At 37.7% G+C, this 26735-nt stretch overlaps 1 protein-coding gene and 1 non-coding gene across 2 annotated transcripts in view; one reads left to right on the top strand and one right to left on the bottom strand.

Moving 5' to 3' along the window:
* The window catches only part of LOC120336192 (uncharacterized), a 108970-nt gene that overhangs the window by 63310 nt on the left and 18925 nt on the right, over nucleotides 1–26735 (bottom strand). Inside the window, exons 2-4 of the mRNA XM_078116246.1 lie at nucleotides 23549–23664; nucleotides 6805–7004; nucleotides 6086–6368 (exon numbers count right to left, since the gene is read on the bottom strand). Coding sequence (XP_077972372.1) covers nucleotides 6086–6368; nucleotides 6805–7004; nucleotides 23549–23645 — 580 coding nt within the window. The 5' untranslated portion in view covers nucleotides 23646–23664. The remainder of the gene's footprint in view (nucleotides 1–6085; nucleotides 6369–6804; nucleotides 7005–23548; nucleotides 23665–26735) is intronic.
* On the top strand, nucleotides 19080–19152 carry Trnar-ccu (transfer RNA arginine (anticodon CCU)). Its single transcript has one exon. It is a non-coding gene; the product is annotated as a tRNA-Arg (tRNA).

Genomic DNA, 26735 nt, shown 5'->3' with positions numbered 1-26735 from the left:
AGAATGAAAATATAAATTGAAAGACAAAGCAATCTTTAAAATATGGACACGCAGGCCACGAATCTGTACCGGTATGCTAGCAGCTGAGATGAATTTGCTATACTTTATATCTAAATTTACTGTTCCCTTTTTTATGTCGATCCAGCTGAAAACAAATAACTTCTAATCCCATACCGACATGAACTGGTAACCAGACAAGAGGCCGTGGTTCGCCATATGGTTAAGCCACCTTATTGGCTTTACTCTTCATCGAGATAAACATGTAGATACTATCATTTATTCGTATATATTCATTATTTGTGGTAAGGGTCTGAATCAAAAACAAAACATCGGCGGACAAACGTAAGAGAATGAAGTGTTCTCCAATTACATATAAAAATTCCGATGGATTGAAATAAAACAATGATATTTGAGTGGTAAAGCGGTTTCCACTTGACCCGAGGAAAATTTGAAATAAAACATAAAAGTAATTGACTTCTAGCGGCTTTGACCTTATTTCTGGTGTAACGAAACTAGTTAATGAGGAATTTATGATCACTCTTAGTTAGGGGTATCACTTGGATTAGTGGTAATTAGCAAACAATAAGTTATAAATAACAGACAGTAAGGCGAAAGTATGCTTTACTCAAAAAACACGTTGAAAATACGCAATCTCTAAACAATAAAGAAATATAAATGTCCAAAATAAGGCGGAAAAAGATCGAATTCAACAAATGTTTTTATTTTTATTTTTTTTATTGTTATATATCATAAGCGCTTCGCAATGAATGCATTTCATGCAGAACAAGTAATATTCACACAGTACAGTTGTACAGTACATTGTACAGTTACAAATGGTTACCATGGAAGCAACCTACGTCACAGTTTCATTAGTTTTCCCGCAAAGATTGTCCACGTCCGTCTTGTGGAGCGCGAAGCATCGTTAGAGAACCACAAGATTAGACCCAATTAGGATTGTTATTTCAGTAAGCAAAACAACTCTTAGATAACAGTTTTTGTTGAGAGCGTTCCATATCAAAAAGGATTAAGTGTTTAAGTTGGCGTATAAAGTTTCAGAAAGTATTTCCGATTCGTTATGATGAGTGAAATAATTGTTTTCAACCGAAATTCGAACTATTTTAAGGAAAATATTCCAGCGGAACACGTGGCTAAAATGAGTAAGAAATTTTTTCTTGGAAATTTCCTATTAATAGGAAAACTTGAGTATCGTATCGTATTTTAGATTAGACAACATTTCCGATTCGCTATGAGGAGTGAAATAATTGTTTTTCAACCGAAATTTGAACTATTTTGGGGAAAATATCCTCGTTCTAAAAAATTTATGTCTGTGGAATCCTTTTTTTCATCCAACTATCTACAGGGCGATATTGTCTTGATTGCTGCAATCTCTGTTGCTAGGTTAAACCCATATGTGAATCCGTTAGTGTGTCAATAGTTACGTAGATTTTATTCTATGAGTGATTTTTGAAATCTTGAGAAGCGTATCGTGTTTCAGAAAGCATTTACGATTAGCTATGTTGCGTAAATTTATTGTTTTTCGACCGAAATTTGAACTATTTCGGGGAAAATATTCATGTGGAACACGTGGATAAAAATGAAACAAATTTTTGCCTCGAACTTTTCTATCAATAAGAAAACTTGAGTATCGTCTTTAATTTAGGTGACATTTCTGATTCGCTATGTTGAGTGAAATTATTGTTTTTCAATCGAAATTCTAACTATTATTGAGAAAATATTTGTGCGGAACAGGTAGCTAAAATGAAACAAATTTTCGCTTTGAACTTTGCTCGATACTTGAAGCTTCAGTATCGCATCGTGCTTTGTTTAGACGGTATTTCCTATTCGCCATGATAAGTGAAGTATTTTTCGAGGGGAATTTCAACTAATTTTGGAATATTTTTTTTCGAATACGTGATAATATACTGAGTAAATCAATTATTTTTTAGATTCTGACGCAAAAGTTGTTTTCCAAACAGAGATAAGTTGAATTCTTATTTTTGAAATGTTCTAATTTGAGTAAATATTTTGTGTAGTGTAAGTATGAGAATATACTGAATAAAACGAAACAAAGTTTCCCAAAATTCTATGCAAAGAGTTTTTCTTTTATAGAAATTCAGTCTAACAGTTGGGGGTAACACGAGACAACACAATTACGTTCAACGCTTCAGTGTGCAACCTTTGATAAAGAAGGGCCAGATATAAATGACGGGTGAAACTGCGGGCTGCACCTTTATTTGGCATAATCTTTTTAGTAGTTGCAGGCACAAATAAGCATTGTAAAATCATATGCATAGCTAATAAATTGGGCTCTGATATAGGCTTTGCAACGCAAAGAGATTGGAATTACTCGAGGATACCATACTCAACTAAGTTCAATTTCGCGAGCCGCACACCAATAAAAAATGGCCCTTCCTCGCGGGTCGCACAAATTGTCCTTGTGGGCAAAATTTGACCCGTGGAAACAAGGTTGCACAAACCTGCTTCATTTAACCGCCATCGAATTTATTATTACAATTAGTCATTGTCTATAGTTGCCGATATAATCCCTAATGAATAACAAGCTATAAGTACAACAAAGCAAAAACATTTTTTCGTCTCTGCTGGGTGTCTGAGCGGGCAATAAACACTTCGCATGATGTGTATAGTATACTAATTAGAGAGTGGCTGGTATTCTTAAAGGGGGTGACGCGTGGGCAATCGTGCTTTGTTTTTGTTTTTCAGAAAAGACAATGAACAATGTACCTCAAGGTTTTTAGGATTACGATTTTGTCTTTAAAATTATCTTGTTCACCCCAGTTGACTCAGGTCGATGGGATGAATTCTGGTTTTCAAAAAGTTAATTTCATTTTGCGGGGAAAGCGACTCATTAAATTTAACATGAATTCCATTTTATTGAATTCTCGTATTTATTTCACAGAAATGGCTGGAGTATTGGTTCACCACGGTAAGGGAATGCAGTAACCCTCACGGATAAATATTTCCCAATGGGATTCAAACTCACGCAGTGTTGGCCACGTCAATGTATCAATTAGGCTACAGACCTGCTCACGTGTGATTAGTGTTTTTCCTGATAATTGCTTTTATGAGTGTCCGCACACCGAATTTGCCTCCATGGTTTTGCGTTTGTTTGTATATTAAACCACTTATCACCTTTTCCGCAATGCCCAATCTAGCAATCAGTGTAGTTTTTCATGGCTTGGTTTTTCTTGAATCTTTCATGGCTTCCTGAGTATGACTATCGCCGCAAATTTATTACATTCCACTCCCCACAGTATCTTTGCATGAGGTTGTAGGTATTGGTTATTATCAACGTAATTGTTGAAAGTACAACAGCCCGAACGTTTAATACTTATCGGGGGCTCCCGAAGTATGCGAACCAAGATGGCGGACAACGGAATGTAATATGTGTACTAGGTTAGGGTTAGGCCATGATTTTATGTATAAATACTACGGGATGCTCTTGGCTAGTCTTCGAACTGATAATAGGACTAAAATAAGGAAAATTGGAAAGAAATTATCACCTAACCCTAACCTGTTACCCATGTTACGTTCCGATGTCCGCCATCTTGGTTCGCATACTTCGGGAGCACCACTTATCGTGTATCGTGTAATACTATCGTGTTTTTTGTTTTATTTGTCAAAGGCGGGAACATGAGATACTTCTCATGTTTTAAACTTTTTTATAGGTTTTGCTTGCCCTCCAGAATTCTCCATTTTAAATTTATGTTTGTTATGGAGTTTTCGAATAAACTATCTATCTTACTATTGTAATCGTCCAGAGTTCAGACCAAGGCAAACGCGCCCCCCTTATACCCATATAATCGGAAAAACACGAATTCAAAATATTTATCCTTAACATTCGTACAAGGTTTCGTACATCGTACTATGTGCATTGATGAATAACAAGCTATAGGAACAACAAAGCAAAAGCATTATTTCGTGCCTGTTTGGGTGTCTGAACACGAAATACACACTTCCCACTTTCCGTCTGGTACACTAATTAGAGATTGTTGGTATTGATAAAGAGGGAGACACGCGAATTAAAGGGGGTGACGTGTTAATTGAAGGGGGTGACTCGTGAATTAAAGGAAGTGACTTGTTAATTAAAGGGGGCGACTCGTGAATTAAAGGAAGTGACTTGTTAATTAAAGGGGGCGACGCGTGAAATAAAGAGAGTGACTTGTGCTTTGTTTTTTCAGATAAAAATATAAATAATGTACCTCAAGGTTTTTATATGTACAAAAGACCTGAATGGGTTTGTTACGAGGAAAGCTTCTAGACACGCGGCCATTCGTATATACAAAGTTCGCAGTCAGTGGTATAAAAATTGTGTACACTTGAGCCATAGTCGTAGTCAGGGGGTCGCCATGTAACCCCCCCCCCCCCCCCCCCCATACCTAATTCAAGCTCACACATTGTAATCGCCCAAGCGAAAGCAAGCGTGTTCCCTTTGTACTCATATAATCGGAAAAACGCGAATTTAAAATATTTATTCTCTCGTACAAGGCTTTTTAATTCGTACTTTGTGAACTTTATATTGGCTGTTTTTACATTACAAAATTACAGCACAAGTCACCTCCTTTAATCCAGAGGTAACTCCCTTTAATTCACGTGTCGTCCCCTTTAACATTGAAAGTCATTTTCCAATTAGTATGCCAGACAAACAGATCATGGAGAGTGTTCAAGACCATATTATTTGTGCAAGTCTTTGTACATCGTCCATCGTTCGCATAAGAAGCGTTTTACCGCAAAAGCGCCGATCTTCCAGAACGCGGAAAAACGCGAATTCAGAATATTTATTCATAACATTCGTACAGGGCTTGTACATCGTACGTTGTGCATTTTATATTGTCTGTTGTAAAAAAAAGCACGAGTCACCTCCTTTAAGCCGCAGGTAACTCCTTTAAATTCACATGTCACCCCTTTAACATGAAAAGTCATTTTATAATAGTATACCAGAGAAACCACGAAAACTAAATAATAATAATAAAACCCTATTTTGTATGGACATATGTACAAGGTTTGTACATCTTCCATCGGTAACGTAAGAAGCATTTAACCATAAAAATGCCGATCTCCTGGTACAGCTATCTAACTTAGACCACCTATCAAACCACAGACATGAAAACTTATTTGTTTACAAGTGGCGGTCGAGATCAGATAACAATAGCAGCGAAATTTTACACAATTTCTCCAAAGTTCATCGTGATAATGCGATTGTGGTTGGAGCGTAATTAGGATTATCCGATAAATCCGGCAGATATCCGGACAAGCTTGGACACACGAAATGTATAATATCTTCCAACGCCCATAAGTGGAAATAATACTGAGAAATCGCATTATGAGAAAAACTCAAATAGCTTTAAAGTTTGTTATCAACAATAAGGTAGCCTTAGCTCGACAACACCAGGTGATTCTCGCCAGCTGCGTTGCAAGGTTTAATCACAAATTACTCGATGTCGGCGATAATACAAAGATGTCGATATATCATTTGAAAACATATGAAATACATCTCTTTGTGAAAACTTAGGGAGATGACGCCAGAGTGATGACGTATGCATATTTTGATACGACAGACATGTAAATATTTATTCTATTAGTTTGAAGTACTTGAGGAATATAACTGTTTAATATTGGACATATGGAATAACTCACATACGAAATACAACATTCTTTTTCAAATCGAAGTCTGATGACGTCAGAACGATGACGTATGTTCAATTCAGAATCGCCATTGAAACAGCGATTGGCATTCATCTTCTAACCCTAATTTCTGATTGTACTGGTGCATTTAAAATCATTTGTGATTAATTAGATTATCACGGCATATTGGGAGCAAAATACAAACAAAAAATTTTTTCAGGGGTGGGCAAGGCCAAAAAAATTTGCCTACATAGGATGGCTGGCGATTTAAGTGTGTAACTGTGGCGACCTAAAATCCAACTTACACAGACCGCAATCACAATCTAACAAGCCTATTGCTCCATACAGATTTCAATAACATAAAGATTGCTATATGTGATGCATGCAGAATTGAGCCGCGGACCGTACTGTACCCATGTCAGATATAAAAGATACAATTTACCTTTTCTTGTTGTTGCAGCCTTGCTCTCCGCACAGAAGGAAGGGCAAGCTACAGCTTCCTTCACAGGTTTTGTTATCCACAGGAAATAAACAAAGTATTCCCCGCAGTTCCGGACTTGAACTGGCACAAGATGAGCGCAGCAATCTGATTGGACAGATACACAAGCCATGATGGATTTTGATTGGTGTTTTCCTGGCAACACAGGTCTGTCGTCATATGTCTCGATTGATTCGTTCTTTTTGGCGCGAAGCCAGATTGGGGTCGATGTCCCACATTGGTTAGGCTGAAAGTTTCCCGAAAATCAAAGATTTATAACATCGAACTTAAGAAGAAGACCTTTACAAAGAAGACCTTTGAATGTCGAGTAAAAGAAGCATATTGAAAATTAAAATCTCAAAACACTATCACACTATCACTATCACTATTTTCACACTATCTTTTCGTGCCTTTTAACTTCAAAGGGAGCTGTACAACCAGCCACCTTTATATAAAGATATATAGGGTGCCCAAGAGGTCTTAAAATGTTTCAAATTGCAAAGGGAATTTATCGATACCATATATTGTTTTGGGCCTCATAGATGTACTAAATGAAGTGAAAATACTTGAATACTTACTGATTAAAAAACAACAAACCTGGTTAAGATATGTTGAGAACTGACTTCATAACAAAATTGAAATTGTAAAGGGATTTTATTGACACCCTGTATCATTTGACCTACCAGCATGCATTCGCCCGCCATATCGGCTGCTCTTCCATCGAGGGAAAACCTGTACCATCCTGGTGTCAGGGTCGAATCACATAGAGTTCCCGTATGTCCTCCGAGTGGTACAGTCTCCAGGACGCGTCTGGCTGGGTCGTGCAAGACTTCATGACTGTCAGTTCTACATTCAGATATGTCATCAGCAAATCGGTCGTCGTCTGAAAAGAAAGTGAAAATGAATGAAATTTAGCATAATATCTGAAATTGTTCTGTAATCGAGAAATGTTCAAAATTGAGCATAATTTAAAGATTTTAACATGCCATATTTGAAATTTACATGGAGGGTTCTAAAACCTTGAGTTAGTGAGCTCACGGTAGAGATCAATATCTAACAAAGAGCAAGAATTATCTGACTGAGATAAGTCAACATCACCTAATTGGTCGTCGCCTAGAAAGAAAAATAATAATGATCAAAATTGAGTACGCGATGAGACCTAAAACAGGTTCTTTCTGATCCGGAAATGCTACATTTCGTCTTAGGTGAGACACTGGGGATGGGATTTGTTTTCGACACTTTTAATTCGGGATGCAAACACAGTTAAGCTCAAAACTACAGTCGGAACCGCATGCGACATGACGCACATCCTGAACAACTCTAACTTGGTACACATACTATGTTCAGGTTGTGCACCATCTTGGTACAAATACTTAGGGAGCGCCTTTCGTTTAAAGCAGTGGGGATTCAATGAAAGTCGGGAGCATAAAGTCGTTTACTACTCACTAATTACACATCACAGCCGGTATAAGTCGGGAGCGGTAAAAATAGGTCGCATTAAGGCGATTCAGATCTGTCAAAACAAACTTTTTCTTTTTCTTTTCGTAATTTATTAGGCTCTTTCTTAGTAATAACTAGAATCCTAGGTTTAACGGGAAGGATGCGAATGGCTCTTTCAAAGCTAAAGGTTGCCGACCCGTGGCATATATTAACGCATTAATCACAAATCGAGCTCAGATTCCAACGAGACCAAAGTCACGTTAGCACTACATTCTAATGACAGCTAATCAAACATTTTATCAGTATATTCCCGCTCATTACGATTCTACCAGACAACCTGTGACACGCCCATGTTCGTCAATATTTATCAAGGCTTATTAAAAGCATATTCATTCAAGCACTTAAGCGAAATATCTTTTTTAATGTAAGAAAATTGGACCATGCGTAGACAATATCGAAGAGGCATGGGCCATATGTAATCGATGTAGTATAGGCCCGTTATGATATAAAGTATGTTCCGTGATAGACGGGATAATATTTGTCCAGGCGAACAAGAGAATATTTTGAATTGTTTTGGGATATGTTTATCAAATTCCGGTTTCGAGAGTTGTTTCCGTTCAAAAGGGTCAAAGGTCATTTGGTTGTAATGATTTTCTTGAATTGGTGAAAATATTATATTAACATGGGCCGTGCTATTAATCCTTGTACTTGGGATATGTTTAGCAAATTCCGGGTTTCGTGAGGTATTTCCGTTTCAGAAGGGTCAGAGGTCATTTGATTATGAATGATTTTCTTAAATTGGTAAAGTTATTAGTATTATATTGACTTGGCCGAGTTATTAATTATTTTCCCAGACTTCACTCTGAAGGAGGCTTTTCAAATACGAAAGTGAAGTATAAATGAATTAAAGCCAAAGAATTGACCGAACCATTGTCAATTTACTTCAGATAATGTCGTCGTGACGGATGATACTTAGTGAAGGTTCTTGCTCCCCCAGCAAACGGCTCCAAGTTTCATAAACTATGTTCTATCTATACCAGGGTTTCTCAAGTTTTTTTTTCCCCGGAATACTTACGCTTTTTATCTCGCCTCGCGGAATACTAAGTAATTAGAAGATAAAATTGATAATAATAATAAATCGTGTAATGGTTTTATTGTTTTATATAAACAAACTTCATCAGGGCAGTTTCATTGAGGCATACGAGAGTTTGTGTTCTCATAAACGCTTTAAAAAATATCGAATTTTTTCTAATCATCTGGAAACACTGAAAGTGACCAGAAGTTGGCGGTTTCACGCATTACGTCGGAATTTTTTTAAAATACGCAAAAGATCGAAAAACAGCGTAGATATTATAGAATTTTGATCCCATAAAATTTCACTAAACTTACTGATTTTTCCTTATTATTATCTGGCAACCATGAAAATGACCAGAAGGTGGCGGTTTCACGCATTACGTCGGAAAATACCTTAAATATAATAAAAACAGCAGCGTAGATATTATAGAGATTTGATCCCATAAAACATAGATTATCAACTATTTTTTCCAAAGATCCGTAAACAAACTTAAAAATTACTAGGGTCCGGCCATTACAGATATAATATTTTGACATTTTTAAACGCGCATTTCCTCAGCATTACAGATCTTTTCATATGTTGTCAGGTGCAAATATAAGAAAATTATAGAATAACCTTTAAAAATAATGGAGTCATGCAAAATATAAAAGGGAACCTTCACATATCCAAAGTAGAGCAAATGATCCGAAATAAAGAATGCGGTCCGAATCAAATACTCGTAAGGTCCGGATTCGGACCGCCGCTTGAGTAGCCCAGCCATAAAATTCCACTAAAAATACTGATTTTGCCTTATTATTATCTGGCAACGCCGAAAGTGACCAGAAGGTGGCGGTTTCACGCATTACGTCGGACTTTTTAGAAAATACGTGAAAGATCAAAAAACAGCTACAATACAACAGATGTTCTTACACTTTGATGTCTGATAACAGAAATTATCTTTTACAAAAATTATCTTGGAATGTAATCAGCGTTTTGATCAGTGATAATGGATAAAAATTGTGTATTAAACGCATTAACGGACATAATTTCCTGTCATTATGACGCCTTCTCATGGTGTAATGCGAATTCAATTATGTTTAGTCTTTTGGGCCTTTTCTCTATAGTCTATAATTCGGGTTTTCATGTTCGCTGGTATTTGAATCTTTCAGACCATTTTCATTTTACGAAATGTATCTCCAAACCAAGACATATACAGTATTTATTATATCCAGAACAAAGTAAAAAAGGTAGCCATCCTAAAATAGTGGGGTGGGGAAATCATTTTTTTTGCATAATGACGTAATACGACGCTCATTCGTGCCTTTTGCACTGAAGAATGCTAGATAAATACAGCCAGACACTCACTTCGCTGTTGAAGTTATCCAAGGTATACAATCGCGCATTTTCATCTATCTCGGTTGGTTCATTTGGAGAAAGAATATCGATAGCAGGCGTGTTTTTCCTTGATAGTCATACGTACATAGTACACGTACATGGAAAAAAGCTGTGAGATATTTAGGGCAAGATTATACTGTGTTGTATCGTCAGCCATCATGATATATGACATTGTATGCGGCATCCTTTGAAGTAAACGAAAAGTACAATATTCGTTGATTGATCGCTCTCTCACATTATCTCTCTTGATGACAACTTGAGTCCAGACCAGAATTCGCCGTAAGCAATATAAATCATTAATCAAAATACGATCACCCCCCCCCCTCCCTTATTTTTTTTTTTAATCTGTACCATACATAGGAATTTCTGTGGCTTGAAACGCTTTTTAAACCCTAAAGATTCCTCGAAAAGTCAAGTTTTCCGGACGGACTCGCTAACTGTTGCGGTCTATCTTGACAATAGCAAATGTTAAAACCCCCCAGACACACACACACTTTTTAGACCTCCCGAAGTATGCGCACCAAGATGTCGCACAACCTGAACATAGTGTGTATGTGTACCAGGCTAGGGTTAAGATTGTGCGACATCTTGATGTGCATATATTTTTTTAAAAATTAATGACTGCGACCCTGTCGCTGCCGATACAAATAAGCAGGTCGTTATGTCTGGGTTCAAAGAAGTATGCGAACCAAGATGGCAGACATCGGAACGTAACATGGGTAACAGGTTAGGGTTAGGCGATAATTTTTTTTCCAATTTTCCTTATTTTAGTCCTATTATCAGTTCGAAGACTAGCCAAGAGCCTCCCGTAGTATTTATACCTAAAATTATGGCCTAACCCTAACCTAGTACACTTTTTACGTTCCGATGTCCGCCATCTTGGTTCGCATACTTCGGGAGCCCGAAGTCTCATATCAGAAAGTGTTATCTATGAGAATGCCTGTTATAGTGTCGTTTATCACATTAAAAACTAAATGGGTTCCATATTTCTGGCATTTTAGATAAAGTGATGATTGTTAAATCGGCACCACAATTATCCCGAAAAATTTAATCTCCGCATAAAAGGCTGGGCGCCTACAAAATAAAAGTATTAGTCGCGCATTCTATTGTCTTAAAGTAAGGCGTCGTCATCGATAATTATTTATATTTTTCTATTCATCCTAAAATATTAGCCACGATAGCTTTCCGCGTTAAAACGCTACAAAAGAAATAAAAACGCCGACAGAAGAAAAGTATATGTCCCGGACTTTGGCCGCTAATTTTTGGTAAGACGTGATAAATGACAGTGACTTAGTTAAAAGCAAACGTCTTTTGTTTTCACTACTCAATTCTGTAAAACACAGAAATACGTTTGCGTTCGTGGGCAGCTGGACTCGCGTACTATGGTCATATTTATTCCTGCTACATTATACGCATACGGATCCACTACCATAAAGGCATAAGGAAAGGATGGGGAGTTAGTCTCGCGCAACCCAACTCATTATGACTTTTGTTTTACAACATTTCCATTTTCTTGATACAATGTGTCTTGAAGTCATTGAAAATCTTGAAAAAAAATCATCGTTTTCTGTTTTCCAATTGGGCGTGTTGTGCTGTGGTTAATAACAAGAGTTTCTCAAACTTTTGGTGTTATGGAGCCCGTGAAGAGATTGACTATTATCCACGGAGCCCCGCAAATCAATTTACAAAAATTAGAACAAATAACACATCGTTATTCCGATTAATGTCACTGAATAATCTAAAATTACTTTATTCGGTACTCCTGAAGTATGCGCACTAAGATGTCGCATAACCTGAAGCCTAACCTGGTACACAACCTGAGTTCAGGTTGTGCGCCATATTGGTGCGCATACTTCAGGAGGTCCCTTTTTTCAATGACTCTGATGTATTAGCTGCTTTGTATTCAAAATATATTTAGTATTTTGTCAAGTGAACGAATAGCTCGCGGAGCCCCTGACGTAGCCCAGGGGCAGTGGCGTAGCCAGGGGGGTGGTTTTGCGAGTCGACCCCCCCCCCCCTTTTTAAATGTAAAAAAATGAAATTATTTTTCTGTATCATAGATAGCAATTTTCCGTAGCTTGAAATGCTTTTTAGACCCCAAGACTAATAAAAACACGCGTATTCAAGCGTTCGATCGGACCCGCTAGCAGTTTCGATCTAACTTGGCAAAAAAATTCAGAACCCCCCCTTCTGAAACTTTTTGGCTACGCCCCTGCCCGGGGGCACCATATGGGGTAATTTGAGAACCTATGGAGATCTGGCCCGCCTGCGAAAAAGGTTGGTTTATACTCCTCCTGATATTGAAACAATAATTTGTTCAATTCTACCTCGGGAAACCATAGAACAGATGAATGGCTTTTGTTATTGACTCATCACAATTGGCATGAGAAAATGTAGCAGTATTACGTCACAGACAGTAGTTGGCAGACGACTGTTGTAAACAATGACTAATATACAGTGAACAATCACGCGAATGACAACAAGTCTATGACATAACAGTTCATAGATAGAAATCAGAATTTGAAAAACAACAAAATCACGCACGCGACCGGTGAACTCTTTGCCTAGACTTTGAACAACACAGCCAAGCAAGATTATCCCGCTAAGAGCATATTTAATCACAGTCCACGTTTGAAATGGACAAAATCTGTCTCAAACGCGGTCTGCCGCAACGCACTACGCCAAAATCGAAACACCGCAAAAGTACGAGTGCAATCGATCAACGAACAGATAGCCTACGTCCAAATTGCGTTTTATGACGCCACAATCTAAAACCACTCGCTTAACAACCTGAATTGTTCCATAATAATTACAAGTAAGCGGTTACTGTGACCTTGGAAACATTTTTAAGAATTACGTATTCAACTTGAACTTTGCACCCTAAATATATTATGTTGAGGCATAAACGTTTTTGATTTCACCGCTACAACAGAATTTTTCCATTTGTGTTCGTTAATTATAAGTTAGGTTGTGATTTACGATACACTAATTGAATCAGAACAAATTTGAAGAAAATTACTCAGAAAGTTATCGAGGAGGGGGGGGGGGATTGGGGTTGACAGTAACAAAATGATGTCCCCATAATCAGACCCCCCCCCTCCCCCCACTAAATGGGTAATAAATTGATGAGATGTGAGTGTGAGTATTTATATATTAGGGGGGATAACTGGAAAAGGTTCTCATATATTCACCACAATCGGTTGGATTCAACAGGAGTTAGAAGTACTGATTGTAAATTTTGACTTCAACTGCCATTCCCCAATGTTGACACATTCAAATCACGAATCGTGTGAAAATGAAAAGCAGGAAATAATTAGAGCTGACTCAAGTCTGATTTCTCTTTTGTGTTCTTATAATTATTACTCCGATCAGACGTCTCTTCACAGACGCGGGGAAATTAACAATGTGCGGACCCTGTGATTGGATTGTCGTCCGAAAGAACAGTATTGGGACCGAAAAAACACTTTTGGTAATACCCATAAATAGGTACGTAGCAAGGAATATCTAATTGCCATCGGAACAGCCAGCGGGTCGGAAAACGCGGGTATTCAAGAGTTGGCTCTAGAACAGTGCTCTTCAACCTTTTTGTTATTGCGGAACCCCTGATATCATTTTTTACGGAACCCCAAATAACAAAAATGAAAATTAACACGAAATACTCGTAACACGAAATATTTGTAATTCAAATATCTCTACTTCAACAACGAAACAGAAAGAAAGGTAACAAGCGTGAACTCCAATGACTAGGTTGTTCTTGCATTTCCTTTGCAATCTTCTTGAATCGTGGCTCCACGGCGCTCAAAGCAATTCTCATACTCATGTCTACACTCTTTTAAAACTTCTTTTTTGTTTTTAATAGTTGTTAATGCAGAAAATGCTAATTTACACAAATAGGTATTGGGAAATTGACACAGAAGTTTTAATGCTTATTTTGCAACGGTTGTACCCAAAAAATATTCCTTTCCATGTTTTTCGAAGGTTTTCTCCGAATTAATATCATTGCAGATATCTAAGAGTCCTTCTTGCTGTTGCGCACTTAGAAATTCATCCAAAAACGGAAACAAAGAATAATCATTTTTTGCAACTTTACTGGCTCAGCAGTCAATTCTTCCTTTACGCGGAACCCCTAAGGAACCCTATAGACTTACGGAACCCCACTGCATGTGTTGCGGAACCCTAGGGTTCCGCGGAACCCCTGTTGAAGAGCACTGCTCTAGAAGCTCGCATCACCGGAAACGAAATCTGTGGATTCGAGTTGATAAAATAGCTATTCTAACTTAAATAAACGTCTCACATATGAATTTATTGGCAATTTATCTTCGTAACGTGTATAAAAGTATGGACAAGATTTTCGAAGTAGGGTCAAAATTTTGCCCATTCAGACTGGCGGGCCATGTAAGTGTTACGTAAATGATTTGTGTTATAGTGGTGAGTGGTGACGGATATCGTATTATTTACAAGAACACGTGCAGCATCAGGGGCAGTGGCGTAGCCAGGGGGGTGGTTTTGTGGGTCGACCCCCCCCCCCCCTTTTTGAAATGTAAAAAAAATAAAATCATTTTTCTGTATCATAGATGGCAATTTTCCGTAGCTTGAAATGCTTTTTAGACCCCTAAGACTACTAAAAACACGCGTATTCCAGCGTTCGATCGGACCCGCTAGCCGTTTCGATCTAACTTGGCAAAAAAAATCCAGATCCTCAACTCCCCCCCTTTGAAATTTTTTGGCTACGCCCCTGATCACGGGGGGCCGATTGAATCATCCAATGGCCCGGATTTGACCACCCGTGGGCCCTAGTTCGCCAATGTCAGGTGTATTACTACATCATACTTGAGTCGGTAAATGTGTGGAAACACCACATAACGAATGGAACGATAATTTCTATAATAGTTATTTACAGAAAAGTTTATTTCTATTTTCGCCAACCACGTGTCCAAAGATGGTATCATTCCTAAACACTAGGAACCAATCGATGATGAAAATACTCGAGCGAAAAACATCCTGAATTAGTCAGTTGTCTGTTGGGCAACAGTTCAAAATGGTCAAGGACAGCAAGGCGCCAACAATGTTGTTTCATTAAATATTTTTAGCATTTGCTGGTCGGCGTAAAACTGTTTTTGTATACGGCGTTTTTCATATGTTCACCTGTGAACAAGATTCTGAAAAGCGGCAACTACTACTATAGGAAGCTAAGACAACTGTAACTGTGTTTTGAAAAGACAGGTCTTTCCGATTCTGCACTTCTGGCCCTAATGTTTTATAATTGGACACGAAGTGGACATAACGATCGTTTCAAAATTTTGTTGTTATTGTTATTTGTCTCCGTCTCCATTTTTAAAAAATCGCTTTTCTCTTCGAATACTGGACCAATTGCTTTGAAATTTTCAGTGGTTAAAGATAAAATTTTTCTCCAGAAGGCTATTACTTTTTTTTTCGCTATGACGTCATCAAAATTATTGCCATTGGGTGGCGCTACGTGTCCATATATTTGAGCATAGCTCTCTTGTTATATTGATTGAAGTTTTAAGGTTCTTTATAATTAAGGTAGCAAATAAAATCTGCTTTTGGTAATGATTTGTGTAATAGGTTTTTCGCGTCTTAACCCAGAACATGAAATGACTGAATCTTTCTGATTTGTATTTGTCACATTACACATTGAGCCAATAATTACAAAATAATTTTTTCACAAAGCAAAATTTTTGGTGCTGCAGAAGTATGCGCACCAAGATGTCGCACAGCCTGAATCCTAACCGGTACACACTACTATGTTCAGGTTGTGCGCCATCTTGGTGCGCATACTTCTGAAGGTCCAAATTTTTAATACAATGAAACCGCAACAAATCTCATATTAAAAGACAAGTGCCTTCTTTACTCCGCATAAATTTTTGTCACTAAGGCGTGCCATTTTATTTGCCTATTTTTTTTTCATTAATTGCTACACGATAGTCGAGATTATGAATACGCTTACATATGAAAAAATCTTCGCCATGTAACGTTCGGCGGTAGCACTCATATCGGCACATGCCATCAATCAAAAACCTGTTCTCCCGTTTGGTAGAAACGATCATTCACAAGCATATTATGTGCTAATAAAGGGATAAGCGCGAATATTTAGTGAGTAAATAATTATGATTTATAGACGATTATTGCATCATAAAAGGCGGTTTTTGAAGCATTATTTACAAAACAAAAAAGTATTCATTTCAGTCATCTGCTATTTATGGTCGTGTGCCTCCCGAATTACGTGGTTCAGTGGAATGTTGCGATTTGTGGCGGTTTTGCCGTTTATCCTCATACAAGTTTGCTCGAAGCCCGGGATTTCGACATAAATTGGAGAAAAGTATCGACAGAAGAATTGCAAGTGCCAATCTTCAAATGCATACTATTTGATTCAAGCGTCTTCCTGCACACTAACACAAATGTATTTCTGTAACGTTTCGTCTGACCGGGGTCAGACTTCCTCAGATAAAACGTTACAAAAATACATTTGTGTTAGTATACAGCAAGACTCTTGAATCAAATAGTATAGTCATCTTAATTCTTGCCACAGCATTGTTGCGTCACACGCATACGAATTCACTTCCATCAAGGCATTGGGCAATAAAGATAGATAATATTTCGTAACAACAACTGATAGTTACCAAAACGCATTCTGGCATGTTTATATATAAAGGTATATTTTCTGACAATGGAAATGTCAGAAAAAGTGGTTCAATCCTCTCAAATAAGATTTAATACTTTAATACGAGAAGCACTCACTCAGGAAAACACTCAATGAAACCAATAATTTTAGTAACACTGAATATTTAACAGTCGTCATAGTTAATCTTGTCGTAACGCTCACAAATGAAAGAAATATTTTTAAGTTTTTTTTATACGTTTACTCCGAACAAGCAACCAATGAAGCCCAAGAAGCTACTTTTTGGAAAATTCAGAATCATTCCGGTTCGCATATATTTATTACTATATTATATCTTAGTGATATGCTGGGCACGAGGTTTTAGATGGGTTTTCACGGTTTTTCGCTGTTTTTGCAAGGTTTTAAGTGGTTTTTGACGGGTTTTCACTGTTTCTGCACGTTTTCTGGTGGTTGGTGCGCGTTTTTCAATTAGTCAAGTTTGAAAGTTATTCAACCAACACATTCGTATCAATATTTATTGATGCAAATAACATAACACTGAACAAAATTTCTCAGTTTTGAATAAGGTATACTGGCCTTACTTTAAACAAATTTACACAAATTTATATTTACCCCAAGACCATTTTTCAGTTTGAGCGATCCAAAACCACAAATCCCTAAAGTTTTTTTTTTTTTCGTTTGGTTAATCCAACAGATGTGTATTAACTTGATGCGTGTTCTGCACCAATCCTTGTAGCCAGGTGTTGCAACCTCGGCCATATCCGCTGGTAAGAAGCATTTATACCATAAACATTTTTGTGATGAAATGAATAAAATTTGAAGGCGACCAGGTGTTTTGTAACGTATCGGTGGTGAAGTGATGTATGTTCTCGACTGGGTGAGATATGAAACTTAATGCTAATGGTTAGAGTGGAGTAGGTATATAAATTGTGCCTTATAGTGTGTTCTGGGTTAGGTAAGGTAGCCTAATGCCCTCATCGTATAGCGAATCACGACCTTCATCCACCTTGCATGTCGATTAGTTATTGGACAAGTTTAGTAACGATCGTTTCAATATTATGTTATATTATGTTGTTGTTGTTGTTCTTGTTCTTTGACAAGTTTTTAAAAAGTCGCTTTTCTCATCGAATACTGGACCAATTGCTTTGAAATTTTCAGTGGTTAAAGATTAATTTTTTCGCTAGAAGGCTATTACTTTTATTTATTTTAAAATTTTGCGTGAATTCTATGAAATTTGATATTTCGTTTAAAATTTTGCTGTATTATTTTTTATCCATGGGAACACGGATTTTAGTCAGTGTCGTGACTGGCTGTACGTTTTGATTCTGCAAAATTCTTGCTACTGGAAATTCAGAACTTTTTGAGGGTACCGGTAGCGTCAAAGGTACCGGTAAGGACTGATTCGCTCTGGTCTAACGTGTCCATATATTTGTGCGTAGCTCTCTTGTTCATAATCAATTAGTTATTTGAATTAAACAATGTTTTTGACAGTGGGGAAAGCCTTGTAAAGCGAGCTACACCCTAGCTCGGCGACGAGCCTAGCAACCCTCTCGCATCTACCGTATTATCCTTTACGGCAGTGTTCCCCAACCCAACTGACCCAAAACTGCGTAGCCCAAAAATTTTCTTGGGTCGCTTGCTTTTTCAACAAAAACCTAAAAATTACTAATTTTATTTTCAAATAATTTTTTTTGTATTTTATATGTACAGGAAGTGAATATTATGTAAAAATGATTATTTTAATTCGCCATTAAGCAAAAAGCCGTTTGGTATTTCAGCATGTCCTTGGGTGGCGAAATTTTACAGAATTTGCTTTGTTCGAAAAGCTTTACGGAACCGCATAGGTGCGACGGCCAAAGAGTTTTGAACACTAAGCCTGATGTGCCAACAATTTGAACCCGAAACCCTTATCCAGCGACCACAAATAATTCATATTTCACACAGAGTTTACAACTGCGATCTCGTAAGCTTATCTATCCATCGCGCACTATCGCTCATTATAAACTCCATAAAGTGCAAATACCAACGATGTTGAAATTGCATTATAGACGAATTATGAGCAAACAATGAAATGTGTTAAAGCAGACGACAGAATTTGATTCATAGCGGTTTCCGCTCTTGGGAGAATTAATTTAGACTGTTGCTTAAGTATAAGTTTAGTAAGTAAGTTTATTTCGATTTCCCATAAAAACATTACAAACAAAAGGGGAATTCAGAAAGTGACAAAACTTCGAGTAGAGTTAAGATGTGCAAATCGGCACACAAACACCACGACGGAGTTCAAAATAAATTATTTTATAAATCAGGGGTTCCCAAACTGGACTACATTTCGACATCACAAGAGGTACATCAGATTAAGTATAAGGCTATTATTTCCATAACTAGACATAATTAGTTTTTCAGTGGTTACAGTAAGGGGCTAAGCGCCGGCCCCGGTGGCCTAATGGATAAGGCATTGGCCTCCTAAGCCAGGGATTGTGGGTTCGAGTCCCATCCGGGGTGCGTTCGTCTTGGTATTTTGCATTTTCACTCACGGCAGTACTAAGCAGAGTTACGATCACTTCGTCTCAGGGCGCATACCTGTATGGCAGTAGCTCACACCTCAATCCTCGGCTAAACTGACAAAAAATGGATTGCATGCTGGTACTGCAGTTTGGCGCACGATGGCGTTTCAGCCGGTTACCTCCCATGTCGGTTATGGGACTGACTTGTCATTTATTTGTATCAGATACCATGAACTTGATTGTGGAGGAAGTCTGTTAAATAGTCGATAGGAAAAGACATACGCACACATAGTACCGGTACGGCGAATATAATTATTCGGAAATAACGGCTGATTGTTGTAATATTACGACATAGTACCGGTACGGTAGTAGTCTACCTTTTTGAAAATAACCGCTGGTTTCTTCAAGGACAAGTAACACGCATTCATAGTACCGCTACGATAGTTTACGTAATCGGAATTACGGTTAGAGAAGGCATGCTTATCGGAAATAGACGAGTAACTAATAAAAATATCTTCAAACAATATCACGGCGCCAAAGTCGCCAATACTTTAAACAAATAAAACATCATCCGATACAGTGTAACAGAATGATAGAAATCCACTAACCTCACAATAAGCTGTCATACGCTGCGGCGGAGGCCATTCAAATAGCAGTCGGGGCCATATTTGTTTATTTCTAACTTTAACTGTACCAAAGGCTCTGCGGCTTGTACTTGAAGAGCGAGAGATTCCACTATCGCTGGCAATATACATTTGAGTGATCGGAGGCGCAAACAAAACGACAGAAACACGCTTGCCGTCGCATCGCTGATTAGCCTGGGTGGTTAAAATCGTGTGGTGGATAATTATTCGCGAAATTATACTAGACCTCTCGCCTTCTCAGGGTGAATAATGTAACATTTGGTCGGTTTCCACGGCACCGCCTCCAATCAAATAAACTAATCATATGCCACATTTGTGTACGACGTACGTACAGCAGTACTCATGTTAGCACATCGCACTGAGCGTCAGAAACACGCTTGCCACCGCGCGGCTGATTAGTCCGTGTGGTTAATGTTGTGTGAGAGAATTTAACTTTCTGGCATCTCAAGATGATTCACATTATAGTTACCCGCACCGTCAAGTTCCATGGATGTTTCTCTGAGCATCGATTTCCTTGTTTATTTTCGTAACAATTACAAATCAGCAATAAGTTAACAAAGATTTTAACATGTGAGCCAGTTTTTCAGCGCCAACTCCCCAAAACACTTTCAAATTCATCGTTGAAAATTATAGGGAAAATCTTTCAGAGATCAATGGTCGGGGAAAGGTACATAGACACAGACAATAAACTGGTAAACTATTCTTACATCTGAACTGGCGAATAGGCGAGGAAATGTAGTAACTAATGCGATGAGACCATTTTCGTGAAAACATATTGTAGACTGCAGCAGTTTCCAAACTATGGGTCGCGACCCACTGGTGGGTCGCAAAAAATATTTTGGTGGGTCGTGAAAAGATCAGAAAGCTTTGATTAATTATACTGGTTATTAGGATCAGCGGCGACTCAAATACGTAAATTTTCAAAAAACTAAAGAAATTAAATTCTAATCTATGAAAGTTTCCTTTTTACGATCTTCTCAAAGGAACAAAAATTTGCACAACGAATGACCATGTGGCTTTTTTACGCATAGCAGTTTTGTGCACTTCTTGCCGTGTTTCCCCGAAATTTAGACAGGATTTAGATTTATTTTCTTTTGAAGAATAACACTATGGTTTTATTTTTTGGAAAAAGTCTTTTGGGTTCATTTATCAAAAATAAAATTACATTGTAGAAAATCACGATATTTTTTAAAAGTTATTATATAAAAACCGACATCCATTGTTTTTATTTGTATTTTTTATACAAAAATCAAGTGACAAATATCATAATTGTGATTGTGACATCACACAATGTTGAATAGTGGAGTGATCTTCACCTTACCTCAGGTCATTGAACCTTTCCTCTCCCACACATTTTAAATTTATTTTAAAGTAGGGTTTAATTAATTGAAATCATTTTTAAAATTCAAATTAGGTCTTATTTCCGAGGAAACACGGTACTTTTGCGATGATTAGCCATTGCTGTGATCTGTGTTATGTCATAAAAAGATAAGTTGGTCGCCCTAAGCTGTGGTAATAAATAGTGAGTCGCAACTCTAAAAAGTTTGGGAACCACTGTTGTAGATAATTATTGACGTTTCCATTTTGCCTACTCTAACCATTCGTCATAACCACCAGCGCACCATTGAACGTTATTTACTCATGAGAAATATACCTCAAATCAGTCGGTTCCAAAAGTTCAACAACTCATACTCCTAAGTGCATTGAGACGTCGAATGTGTATTGAGCAAATAAATTCTCCGATAATGAAACATAATCACATTGGTTCAAGTTAAAAGGTTACTTTGTATTTACATATGCTTCAGTACGGACTATATGTAAGAATACTAAATATACCACCATCAATCAAATATGGTCCATGGAATGCGAACGGGTGAAGTTGGAATCGACGACCACACAAGCGCAAACTTCAAATGAACGTATTTGAATTATGTATTTCCAGGGTATGTATTCCAAATATTAACGCGGAAGTGTCTATATTTCAGGAAAAATAGTGTTTCGCTTGCATGAAAAAAAATAATGAGACAAATTTTTTTTTTGTGTAACTAAATTAGGCGACGGAAGAAGAGTTGAGAATCATTGGCTTGGTCGTTTGCGTGAGGCAATGGTCCCTAACCTTATATGGCTAGTAGCTCCCGTCCGGGGGCGTTCAGCACTCATTTTTCCCTGTTTGTCATAACAGTAGTATTTATAGCGTTATACTGTTTGGTAGATTTCAAATCCTATTATGTTCAAACAATTTATGCTCAAGAAAGTGAAAACACCCTGTGAAATAACCTTATCAAGGAATGTGAACGCGGAGTTTTCGTGTACGAGAAAAAGCAAAATCTGTTTTGTGCCTAGCATTGTGTTCCCTCCAACTGCCCTGTGGCCCTCTTGGGGGACCATTGGCCCCTTAATAGTTGGGAACCACTAGCGTGAGGTTTTGTTGCACAAGTGAAATACATCAGAAAGAGTCTCAGTTTATTTGAAATCGAAAATAATTTGAAAGTTTAATTATTAAATGACAACTAGCCGTGTATGGTCATTCCCGCGTCGGCGAAAGGTAAACAATACTTAATAATACTGATTATACCATGTATTCAAATATGAAGTCAACATAGCATACGGCGCCTAAAAGTTTTCACGATTCCTCGTAAGACATTATGTTTGCTCACGAGGTTTATTGGGATCACAAATAACACACTGTGTATTGATTTATAATTTGTAAACTCCATGTACGGATTAGGTGAAACTGAAATATCAAATTCTGTAGTTGAATCGGCGTATCTTTTGTACAAAGTTCCAACTAAATGAAACGCCCCCACTAATGCTCAAAATTAGTAGTTATCTAGTTCGGGTTAGTTCTAGCATTCTTAACCCTAATTAAAAAATTACTGATTTGTTGTTTAAAAGCGTGTACTTTGTGCAGAAGATCCCGGTCGACTTTCTTCAGATTTGGCAGCGAAATTAGTGTGGTCGGGGTGCATGGATACACCGTTTAGGTTCGGAAATACGTTTGCGGCCCCACCTCTGATGTCTCTATAACTGACATGAGCAAACTATGGCCCGCGGGCCAACTACGACCCGTTGCGTAGTTCAATCTGGCCCCCCTGATGCTGCCACAACTAGGGCTGGGCATTTTCGAATACCTTGTGATTTCAGAATCGAATCGAATAATTTTTTCGAATCGAATCTCGGATACTTGGAAATATATAATTGTAGACGACTTCTTATAGTAATTGGTCCTCTTGACAAATGAATTACTGAAGACATAGAATACATCACACAGATAGAGTACTGAGCGTTCACACATATTAAAAAACACGTTTTATCAATAACTCACTACAGAAAAAAGTCATACTTCAGAATTGCGTTGAAAAAATTTGACTTCAATGAAAAAAAAATTGGGGAATTCACCTCGACCATTGGCGAAAAGAAGAAAACAAGATGGCGGCGATTCGAAATTTAGCTCTGAACCAATTCGAATAATTTACTATTCGATTCGATTCGAATATTCGATTCGAAATGCCCAGCCCTAGCCACAACCAAATTTAGATTTTACGCGAGACTCATTGTTTCCACTTTTGTTTTTTCTAAAAGTGTGAATATTGTTCTCAAAATATAACTCTTTTGTCATACTCACGTGGCCCAAAATTTATGACCCCTGGTCCAAAAAACGTGCCCACCCTGCTCTACTCACAGTGACTTTTCAGTTTGCTTATACACGGTAAAAAGCAATATATGACCATCAATCTGTAATCTACTTACACATTTGCGCCCGGGAAGTCTTCAGTCCAGTTATTGTAATCCAAAGTATCCATGAGAATAAATCCATTTCACCGAGTACTTTGTATTTCTCCAACATTCAGTGCTAGAGTTTATGGCTAAAGTTAAGATACAGTGAAAAACACAGTGAATATTTATTGTGCGTAAGTTTCCTTGTGGGCTGCATTTGACCCGCTGGCCGCAGGTTGCACACCTCTGACCTATGAGATGCGGCCCGACTCGCAAAACCTTTTTAACCGATCTAACCAATAAGATCACATGATATGTACACTTGAACGACAGCGACATCCGCTACACAGCAACCAAACATCGATTACAATCAAAACAACAAACTGAAGTATATTTGTGGTCAAAGTAGACAAAGCAATGAATATTTAACTCGAATAACATACTCCCTACGTTCGTGGAAAAATAGTTCACCGGGACAACTTTCTTATTGCGTTTGTCGTTAATGAATTATATGCAAATATATAGAGCTTATGGTCACCCGTCCTGTTCTGTCGAGTGTTCTGCAATGTGTGTCGACAATAGATGAACATTCATATTCATAAACTGACATGACGTGTTGGACCAGGTCTTTCAAAACTTCTAAGCTTGCGACCCCTCCCAATATTTAAATATTTTCTGCGACCCCTGTTACGTCGGCGTTGTTGTGCAATCGCCCCGCTTTTCTGATCCTATGTATTCTCTCGAGATCGTGAGATTTATGCTTTGCACTAATTTCAATAATTGGTCTCAAAATTGAGAGTAAAATAGATATACTACTTTATGTAAAATTGGTATACACTTTGCGACCCCTAAAGTTCTGTTCGTGACACCCAGCGGACTCGTGACCCCTAGTTTGGGTTAGACGACTAATGAGTGACCTACGTAATGTGGCCCTTCTCGCAAAATCTATTTAACTGTTCTAATCTATAAGCTCACATGATATCTACAGCTGAACGATAGCGGTATCCGCTACACAGCAACCAAACATCGATTACAATCAAAACAACAAACAGAAGTATATTTGCGGTCTAATCAGACAAAGCAATAAATGTTTGACTCGAATAACATACTCCCTACGTTCTGATGTTCGTAGAAATATAGTTCACGAGGACAACTTTGTTATTGTGTTTTTTATCAAATTGTATGCAAATATGTAAAGCTTATGATAGCCCACCCTGTAATAAAAGCAGTTACAGTAATAAAAGCACCGGGAAAAACGGCAAAAGATTCAACGCAGCGACGCTCGTTTTAAACCATTCCTCGTTACCATTACATACACTCGTCAACTTTCTAGACTAACGCCGGAAAAGTTTTCGATAATTGCCTGAATATTTATCCGCTATCCCCGCGTCGCTACTAACGTTTGCCCGACCTCACCAAACAATAGAATTCCTTCTGTCTGGAATCTTAAACCATACATCATGAATACACTAAGTACTCAACCATTGGCTAAAATGATTTATGAATCTAAAACATTTTAAAACTTCTGATGGAGAATGTTTCGAGTGATGAACAAATCTGCCATCTATATACCAACCCAATATAACGCTCTACAGATAAGGTCATTCAAGTTACAATCGGGACCATATATCCATCCATATTCCTAGCCATTTCATTACTGCTTTATTAAATGCCATTTCTCCGCTTTTATACGATGAATCGTTTCCATTTAAAGACTTATCCCGATCAGCGTCATTTTTTTCTCTCAAAATGGATATTTTGCCATTGACTAACACTATAAAAAATCCACAGAAAAACTTCTAATAATTCCAGTGTTAATACACAAGCTTTATAATCGACGATTTAAGAGCTATATAAGAACAGACCGTTACTTTTATACCACAATTTAAAGTCAATAACACGTAAATATAGGTGATTTTACTTTTATTTCTTATAGTACCCTTTTGCGCTATTTTTGTCCAAAGCCTATAATTCATCCGTCTGGTAGTCTCAAGGACAAATTAGGAACGGGCAATCAATCTAGTCTCAGGAATTTACGCGCCACATATGCGCATTCCTCTTGTGCGGTTTCACTACACAGGGGTTACCAAACTTTTTGACCGCGGGCCACGTATGACTCAAACTGTGTTGAATACGGGCCGGACAAATTTTTTTGTCAATGCAATGCAATAAATTCACAAAAGTTGGGAAATCCATTCAATTTATTCAACAATATAAATTCTACATTTCTGGAGACTTGAATATTGAATTCAATGTCGCAGAATATAGATCAAGAACATCATAGCAAAACAGATATAGAAATTTTATCCATTTTTTCGTGTTATTGCGGGCCAAATGAAAGGTCGCCAAGGGCCGGATCAGGCCAGCGAGTGTAGTTTGGTGAACCCTGCTCTACAATATAAAGGGTAGGGAGCGGTGCTGGGATTCGAAATGTGTGAAGCTAGTTCTCTTTTGTATCGAGAATATTCTCTACTTTTAGGAAATGTACGTAAGCTATATTAACATGACACGCTTTACATAAATCTAACGATACATGCAAACAACAATAACAAGTTTCGGGAATGCTCGAGAGACCTTTTTTAGTTATCCCCCCCCTCCTCCCCAACTACCCCAGTAACTGAGTTATAAACCTGAAACAATTGTGGGTTGTGGGAATTGACAAGAGGGACCTCTACACAGGTTATCCCTGGGCCTGAACTATATATTTTTATTAGAGAGTGTTCACATATTAGTCAGGGAGGGGGTAACTTGAAAAGGTTCGACGTACTCCAGTTACCGTTTTTTAGAAACTCGAATTTCCTCCACACTCTCGATTATTTCCAATTTCGAGTCGTCATCAACTAACCTCACGCGTGACTTAGATTCGGTGATTTAGTGCTGTGGCTCACAAGCTTTTTCCGAGAGACCCAAATTTTTCTTAAAAAATTAGGTTTATAAAAATTCGCGACCCAAGAGTAATTGAATGACTAATATGAAACAATCATTTTTGTATAACATGTATTTACCTATAGGAATTAACTCAAAGTAAGAAAGCTGCGTTTTATCCTGTAATAATTTCCACATAAGATAAAACTAGTAACTCAGGTATTCTTATACAACCTTTAGTTTTATGTTGAAAAAGCAAAGGAACCCGGAAAAATTTTCGGGCGACTCAAAGGTTGGGAAACACTGATTTAGTGAACTCGAGACTTAATGACCCGCGGTTACGAATGGCTTTCAG

Source organism: Styela clava, chromosome 1, assembly GCF_964204865.1.
Source record: "Styela clava chromosome 1, kaStyClav1.hap1.2, whole genome shotgun sequence".
Taxonomy (NCBI): Eukaryota; Metazoa; Chordata; class Ascidiacea; order Stolidobranchia; family Styelidae; genus Styela; species Styela clava.
The sequence above is the reverse complement of the archived record's forward strand: the minus strand, read 5'-3'. Positions and strand labels throughout refer to the sequence as shown.